The sequence below is a fragment of the Arachis ipaensis genome, chromosome B04 (assembly GCF_000816755.2).
Source record: "Arachis ipaensis cultivar K30076 chromosome B04, Araip1.1, whole genome shotgun sequence".
Lineage (NCBI taxonomy): Eukaryota > Viridiplantae > Streptophyta > Magnoliopsida > Fabales > Fabaceae > Arachis > Arachis ipaensis.
In genome coordinates this window covers 116,988,099-116,996,110 of record NC_029788.2, presented here as the reverse complement: position 1 = coordinate 116,996,110, position 8,012 = coordinate 116,988,099, and the positions used below count along the sequence as shown (strand labels likewise).

General features: G+C 37.2%; 2 protein-coding genes across 3 annotated transcripts in view; both read right to left on the bottom strand.

Moving 5' to 3' along the window:
• LOC107634956 (SPX and EXS domain-containing protein 1) overlaps nt 1-4,227 on the bottom strand; it is a 5,760-nt gene extending 1,533 nt beyond the window's left edge. Inside the window, exons 1-11 of one of the 2 annotated variants that reach the window (XM_016338290.2) lie at nt 3,934-4,227; nt 2,795-3,453; nt 2,591-2,696; nt 2,459-2,497; nt 2,260-2,352; nt 2,038-2,154; nt 1,443-1,538; nt 1,023-1,136; nt 716-769; nt 403-450; nt 25-175 (exon numbers count right to left, since the gene is read on the bottom strand). In XM_016338290.2, coding sequence (XP_016193776.1) covers nt 25-175; nt 403-450; nt 716-769; nt 1,023-1,136; nt 1,443-1,538; nt 2,038-2,154; nt 2,260-2,352; nt 2,459-2,497; nt 2,591-2,656 — 778 coding nt within the window. In that variant the 5' untranslated portion in view covers nt 2,657-2,696; nt 2,795-3,453; nt 3,934-4,227. The remainder of the gene's footprint in view (nt 1-24; nt 176-402; nt 451-715; nt 770-1,022; nt 1,137-1,442; nt 1,539-2,037; nt 2,155-2,259; nt 2,353-2,458; nt 2,498-2,590; nt 2,697-2,794; nt 3,454-3,933) is intronic. The other variant, XM_016338289.2, reaches the window with a different exon arrangement.
• On the bottom strand, nt 5,942-6,988 carry LOC107637065. Its single transcript, XM_016340517.1, has 2 exons — nt 6,559-6,988; nt 5,942-6,468 (listed from the first exon to the last, which is right to left on the bottom strand). The coding sequence occupies exons 1-2, from the start codon at nt 6,986-6,988 to the stop codon at nt 5,942-5,944; spliced, it is 957 nt and encodes a 318-aa protein (XP_016196003.1).

Genomic DNA, 8,012 nt, shown 5'->3' with positions numbered 1-8,012 from the left:
GTTGAAAATTAAAAGATCAATTACCATTGAAAAGGCAAGTTTTGTCTTTGGTATCTTTGTACTGACGAAGACATTGCAATAAACGCCACAAATAAGGAAGAACAAGAGCCATTGGGATTGCAACAGAGTGACTACCACAGACCGAATCGGCTTCAAGCCAAGCAATTGTGGCGACCTGCATATCATAGAAAGTTAAAAGACTTTCAAATACCGTGTCGAAGAAGTTTTTATGTATTCAAGTAATAGACATCACCAAACAAACTAACATAGAGTGGGAAAAGAAAATATTGTACCGTGAGATTTAAGACACAAGAACAAAGTAGAGATTCACAAGTAAATAGCAGTAAAGAAAAAGAAAATTTGGTATATTTTTTTTCATTTGATTTAAAAACCATACATTACCTGTTTGTTCACCATCCTACAAACCGATCGCTCCAAATCTGAAAACACCTGTATGAAGTAAATAATTAAGAACAAAAATATACAAAGAGGAAGAGACTATTAACCCAAAGAGTATCGTAGACCACAGCGGTAAGTTTCTTTAACATTTACCATATGACCAAAGCAGTAAGGTGGCAATCTAGACAAATAAATACATGAATTTCTAAGCATTTTTAATGTGAATGCCCAACTAAGATATAAATTTACATTTAAGGTGACATGAAATAAAAGGAAAAATGCAGAAAGAAGTTTACTGTTAGATCATTTGCCGTACCTTTGACATGGAGGTTAAAATATCAGCCACAAAGAAGTCAGGAAACGATATTGGCTGTATGAAGAGTAAAACCATTATTAGTGAGACAAGTTGATAAGCTATAGAAATGGCAGGTGAAAGAAAATCAACTGAAAAACTTATGTACACTAGAAAAATCGTTGATTCAAACTAGTAGCCTCAGGCTAGAAAAGGCGAGGAAAAGAAGAAGAAAGAAAACCGGTTGGACCTCGCAGATTCTTATGAAATTAACCAAATGCAAGTATAACACGAAAAAGTTCATAGTTTTCATGGCAGTCAAGAAGCTTGCCTGCAAAGGAAAAGCTATCCGCCACAATGTCCTCAAAAAGAAGTACCGAGAGGACAAATAGAAAATATCAAAGGGAAAGATCATGATAACAGCAAACAGAATGTAGAGAAGCACCTGCAATATGAAGGGAATATGATCAGAACATAAGGTAGTAATGATTCTCGCATGAGAAGATCACAGAAAGCAATTAATTTGCTCGAATCTAGAAAAAGTTATTTATTGCCTTTTAAAAAAAGTAATTTATGTCTACATAATTTCATAACCAGAAAGCAGCCCATACACAGAGTGAAAGCATGTCATACATTTTATGTAACTCAAAAGATGACAAGGAATGTAAAAAATGCTTATGAATGTCATGTTTAAGCAATAAGTCAGATTCAACTTAAAAGCTAGAAGGAAATAACATAGGAGATACTTAACAGGTTGAGATGCAGCTAATGATACTTCCCCGTGAGAATAGAGATACAGATAGGCAGTCATGCTAGTAGGGACAAGAATCGTCATCCAAGTGCTACACTGAAAATAACACAAGTATGGTTAATAGACAGAAACTTAGACAAATTTTATCCAAATCAAACCACTGCAAAAACTTCTATGATGCTTTTTTTGCATAAAATTTCAAATTGACGCAAGAATAACGGGCAAAGCTGCTATGATCAATATCGCTAGATAGCACAAAGTAGATGGAGATTGACAGTCATTAAATCAAGGAGAAACTGAATGAAGGAATACTTTGCATAACCGTTGTTAAATCTGAAGATTAAGTTGCAAATGTCTTGACTTGAAGGTTTTGTTGGGTCTTATATATATTCAAATATTAGAAAGATGGGCATGGGAGATATTGGCACCTCATATTATTATATTCATAGTTTATAGACTTCAGTTATTTTTAATTGTGACATTTACCTGATGACATAGTACTAGTATGAACTAACAGCTCTCTCTAAATCATCAAACAATGTTCCCTGAGTAAAAAAATGTTTGTTTCCAAAAGTATGCAAAAGAATCCAACTACCTTCCATATCTCTCTGTGAGTGAGGTGGTTTTGATCAATTTCAAAAATCTTCGGATAATTTATACTTGATTGTAGGAATACCCACAAATTGACTCCCCAAAGCCAGACCATCATAGTCTGAAACAATGACAATAAAATTATCAGGAAAAGTTCCACAAAAAAATTGTGTTCAATGTATGATATATACATAATTACATATAAAAGAATCCATGTATAACTTACCACAAGAAGGAGAGGGTTATAATACAAAAATGCCTCATATAAAAACAGATCTCGCAAATTCGCATCCATTCTCATGACAGAGTCCCAACCAACCTGGTGCAAGGGCAGGAAAAAAGTGAGAGGTGTGAAATAGGTAAAGAAATTCACTGGTACAAGGGAAGAATATAGATGTTAGAAAAGCGAAAAGATAGGTTCTGACCTTGCAGCAAGTAAGTCCCCACATCAGAAAGAGTACCATCTGCAAAAACAAATGAGTAAGACATACCACTTAAGGCCTAAGGGAGTAGTATTTAGAACTCATTCGTAATTTATAGATGATATTTTAACAGACCTTGAATCTCCATAGAAAAGTGGGAGAAGGCAAAGCCTTTTCCATAGGTGCCACTATGTTCTTCATTGTATCAGCACTATTCAATTATAGGACCTTCAGGTTTCAGCTGAAAAAAATTATAAAAATTAGCAATCAAAATGAGGATGTGAATATAAAACGAAAAGAAAACAAAGCTTTTGGGATAAGGTTAGGGGAGGGAGTTACCAAACAGAAACAAAATTGAATCTAAGTGCATCAAAGATGGTCTGCACTTGCAAACACAGCATAAATCCTAGCATCTTTTTCACCACTAGTGGAGCTCACACTTTTAACATAATTCTGATTCATGTCTAGTTGTCCATGACAAGCATTTAGAAATGCATGCTCTACTAAAGATGATAACGAAAAGCCACTGTAACTAGTAACTCCATTGTTTTCGGAGTCTTGTCTAAATTGCTTTATATTTGCTTCAAAAGTTTAATTAGTTATTATCGGTTATTAAGCTTCTACTCCTAACGTTATGGTCAGGATATATAGAAAATTGGTCGATGTCTGCCGCTAACGAGGTGTCTTTAAATCTTCTCATACAACACAACCACCATAGTCACACCTACTATACATACCAATGATTCAGTACTAGTCAATAAAATAGTAGCAGCATTATCCAGGTAAAACACTACGATGTTGTTTGATTCATATGGGCAACTTCAATCAACATGAAAATTGCTAGTTATGGCTATTGTTGTATTATCCAACCAGAACTCCAAATTCCTTGGAGTAATCAATTATCAACTATGGACACTTGAAACAGGGTGTTCAACTGTTCATCATATCCAACCAGAATTCATGGAAATGGAGTTCCAAGCTGCTGAAGAGAATGCCCCCTGCATTATATCATACAAAATCCAATCTCAATCCCAAACCCCCACTCAAATCAACCTACTTTCCACATCAAAAATCAATGCAGAGAGCTCAGAAATTTGGCATGCACTATAATATAATTCCAATTATTCAGTACACACCACAATCAACAAGAACCAAAACTCCATAACTACAATAACAAGAGCTCATGAATTTAGCTAGCACTTTAACATCAGTGAAATCCATTTTCCCAATCCTCCAACAAATCTTAAAGCTAGCAACAAACAGAATCCCAACATATCTCCAAGTAGCACTATCCAGCCACATCATGTCACACAGAGTGCAAAATAACAGAGCAAGGGATGAAAAACAAAAACCCCAGGTCATGGGAGGCAGCAAAATCAAAACTTGGCAGCAACCCATCATTCAGAATCCCATATTACATCTGAAATTCAAATAATAATAATAACAAAAAGAAGATGGGATTGAATCAGATCAGTTACCTGTTGCTGTTGCTATGGTCAGAGAGGGGGAGAGTCAGATCTGAGAGCAGAATTGTGGGGAACTTTTGAGGCGCAAATCACGCTAAACATGACACAATGGAATGAATAAATGAATGAATAATTGCAATTGGGATGATGAAGAAGATGGTTGCGTCGATTTCAAAGCAGGTTGCTTGCTTGCATTGTTGGCAAATGAAGATTTGGAGAAGAAAAAACCAAAAAAAAAAACAAAACAAAACAAAAAACAGAGAAACCGTGGCAGTGGCAGAGTTGTTATTAATAATATAATTACACCCCCCACTCTTTCTTTGTCACTGTAATGAAAGGATTCCGATTTATACTATGACTTTAAAATTTGGAAGTGACTGCATTTTGTGTGCCCAAAAAGACTAAAACCCCAAAGTGGTCCTAAGATTGGGCGAATTACCCATAATCGTCCTTGACTTTTAAAATTTTCTAATTGTGTCCTTCACATTTAGTTCTGAGACCCATAGTTGCCCTGCGACCCTTTTCAGCGCACAGTCAGTAAACGGAGTAATGATCTGGCACCTCCCATGCCATGCTGGAGCCAACAACGGCTAGCTGACGTGGCAAATCTTAATTTTCTACCCAATGTGGTCCTGATCCCATTAAAACCCTAAAAGCTAAGAATGATTATTATATGTAGTATCTCTTCTTCCCTTCTCCTTCGTCCCATAATTGTGGTCCACTATTGTGATTTAACGGAGATTCCATTGATGCTCTGAAGCAATGTTTGGAGGTAAAGGCAAGCCAATGGGAGCTCGATACGGTCAACAAGCAATGGATACAGGGCGAAGACCCAAAATCGTAGCAGGGCTACGCGTGTACCAGAATGGTGTGGTTGCGGCTGCCGACCTGTGCTCCGGTGGTCTGGGACAAATTCCAACCCAAATAAGCGCTTTTTTGGGTTCCCAAATTATAATGTTAGCTGTAATTGTTGATTTTTCCTGATTTTTCATTCGTTCCCCAACTTCTAATTTGGTTATTGAAACATTTGTTGATTGCAGACAATTGGTAAAAGATGGTGTGGTTTGTTTGTTTGGGCAGATGTTGGGCAAGAGGTTGTGCCTGCAAAATCAGAAAGTGTTAACTACAATGATGACCAGAAGATGGCAAAAGGTTGGAGGCTGAAAAATTAGAATCTGATGTTAGGAGTCAAAAGTTTATGATCAAATTATTATTTCTGGTTGTTTCTGTAATGTTGTTGTTCTTACTAGTGGTATTTTGCAAACTTTGAACTCAATATTGAGTAATGATGCGATTGAGATCATATGTGTAATATTTGCATGAATGAAAAAAAGTTGCTCAATATCTAACTGTGTTAGCCAACCTTTTGGAGATATTAACTGTTTTTATACCACTAAAGGTAATCTGGATATATAGCAATAGCAAAATATAGCAATAGCAAAATATATTAATCATTTTAAATCAACAAAGTCATGAGTCATAAGTTTTTGAGTGTCTTACAAAACCATAAGCAAGGTGCTGCTAACAAAATAAACATAACCATATGTCTGGTAATAAAGTAGTCATAAACACAAAGTGAACCTAACCGAACAAGCATGTTATACAAAATTACTTGCAAATTGTCTTATACAAAATAACTTCCAACACAACAAGCATGTTATACAAAAATCTTCAATTTTTCTTCCTAGGTGCCTTGAATCCTGGAGTGGAAATGAACTTGAGGATACTGCCAAGTCTTGCAGCTGTTCCGGAGCTAGCACCTTGCATGGGATTAATTGGCGCATGGACAGAAGTTGGCGAGTTAGATGATTTTCTCTTTGGTGGCAGCTTATCCGGTCTTGACTTAGTGATGGTACATACTTTAGCAGCCTACAAGAATTGTAGTATATCAGAGGATGCGCTTTTAATTACATAACACTAAACAGTTTACAAGTTGTCATTAGATGAAAAATAAATTAATTACCTGCTGCGACTTCTCTGGTTCAAAGTAAATTGGTTGAGAAAGCTCAACTTCAACTGGTTAGACATTAGTGTTTGTAGAGCCAGCTGGAGCATCTTTACCAACATTGGTGTCATCAGCAGCATTCGGTCCATGTTTAACAACATTAGCTTCAGCTCCACCTGTATTCTTAGCAGCAGCTTCTGCTTTTGCAGCAGCAACAGCAGCAGCATCTGCTAATTTCTTCTCTTTACAACCCCTCTTTGTGTGACCCTTCTCCCCACAGTAGCTGCATGTGAATGGTGCAAGCTGCCTCTTTAGGTTTGTGTTGTCTTTGGTGGAAGTGGGTTTGGATTTCTTATGGCCACCTTTAGCTTCGTCTGTGTCCATCCTCCTTTTTTGTTGTAACTTACCTGGCCCCCTCTTAATCTTTGGTGGTTGGGGCTTAAGAGATTCTGAAACCTCCCAGAATTTCTGCCCAGGAATGGGATTGATATGATGCTGATATGTCTCCCTATAGGATTCCATAGTAACTAGTTTGTGGCAAAAATTCTCTGGATTTTTGTTCACCCTAGCTAGTGCAGCACAGGTATGTACACAGGGTATTCCTACATCCAAAACAGCAATGAATCAAGTTAGTACTTACTGTATGGTAGTAATGTATGAATAAATGTTACTTTCCACATAATAAAATCAACCTGTCAACATCCAAAATTGACATGTGCAAAGGTGCTTTCCTAGATCAACAACATGGTTGGCTGGGTAACCATGTACCTCAAATTTCTCATAACCAGTATCACTTGTCCATATTGGGTGCCAATGTTTTGACTCTTTTCTCACTTTCTCCAAACGACTGTGAATTATCGGCGGCAACTTACCCACATGATTAGCTAATTTAACCTTGTTCTTCGCTATTGTTCTCATGACAAACATTCTCACACCTTCAAGTAAAGTAATGATTGGCTTGGCCCTAGCCTCTTTAATTTTTGAGTTGAATACCTCACACGTATTATTACATATGCTATCCAATTTAGGCCTGTGACTAAATTGACTCCTGGTCCAATGTTCTCCTCCCCACTGCGATAGATATGCCCATGCATCCTCGTTGATGCGCTTGATCTTGTCCATATTGTCTCTAAACTCTTGATATGTGGTGACTCGTGCACACTCCCACAGCAAGAATCTTAGTTGTAAATCCTTCCATTGTTTGTTAAAATTCCTCCACAAGTGCCAAACACAAAAGTGGTAATGAACCCGTGCCATCACCTCTTCCATTGCCGACAACAAACCCTGGGTACAAAACCATATACCATATCAGCATAATAGTCCCTAACTCTCATTCACGCTCACCATAATAGTCCCTGACTTTTGATAATTTACACATAATAGTCCCTGATTTTGATAAATGATACTTATATAGGTCCATCATATCTATCGTTCCTTATCCTAAGTATTAAAATTCAGCATAGACATGAATAACAATGCATACAATTCCCTGATGAATAAACAGCATAGATGTTCAACACATGGAGGAGATAACAATGCACACAATTTTCAGCTCTACTCATGGATATCAATGCACCTTATTCTTACATACTCATGAATAAAAAAATACCTTCTGCATGTCAGATATAAAGCACCACCCATGTTGCCTATAGTCTCCAAGGTCTTGGTGTAGCAACTCAAGAAACCACTTCCAATTCTCCTTGTTTTCTACGCCAACAATTGCCCACGCTATGATGTAGATATGGTGATTAGCATCCTGCCCTCACTGCCGACAGAATTTGCCCACCAAATTGAGTTTTTAGGAAAGCACCGTCCAGTCCAATCAACGGTTGGCATCCGGCTTTGAAACCATTCTTGCATCCATTCAAGCACACATACATTTTTTCAAACACTGGATCAGATTCTGGTTGGGGAGTGCAACAAATTTCAACTGTTGATCCAGGATTAGTCTTAAGAAGTGTAAGACCATAATCCCTCAGCATTTTGTATTGTTCCTTTTTATCCCCGAACACCACATTTCTTGCATCAAAGAGGGCCCTTGATATTGAGTTCTTGTTTAAGGACAAGTCAAAACCTTGACTTGAAGTAAGTGGCAGCATCACAATGCTTGAAATTTGGGCACTTCCTAACCTTCTTTACTAGTTTG

What these genes read in the sequence shown, in the direction of transcription:
- LOC107637065 (XM_016340517.1), bottom strand. Translation starts at nt 6,988, where the DNA reads ATGGACAAGATCAAGCGCATCAACGAGGATGCATGGGCATATCTATCG. An exon ending in TCAATTTTGGATGTTGACAG is followed by an intron (nt 6,469 to 6,558) that starts GTTGATTTTATT and finishes TTTTGGATGTAG; the next exon opens with GAATACCCTGTGTACATACC.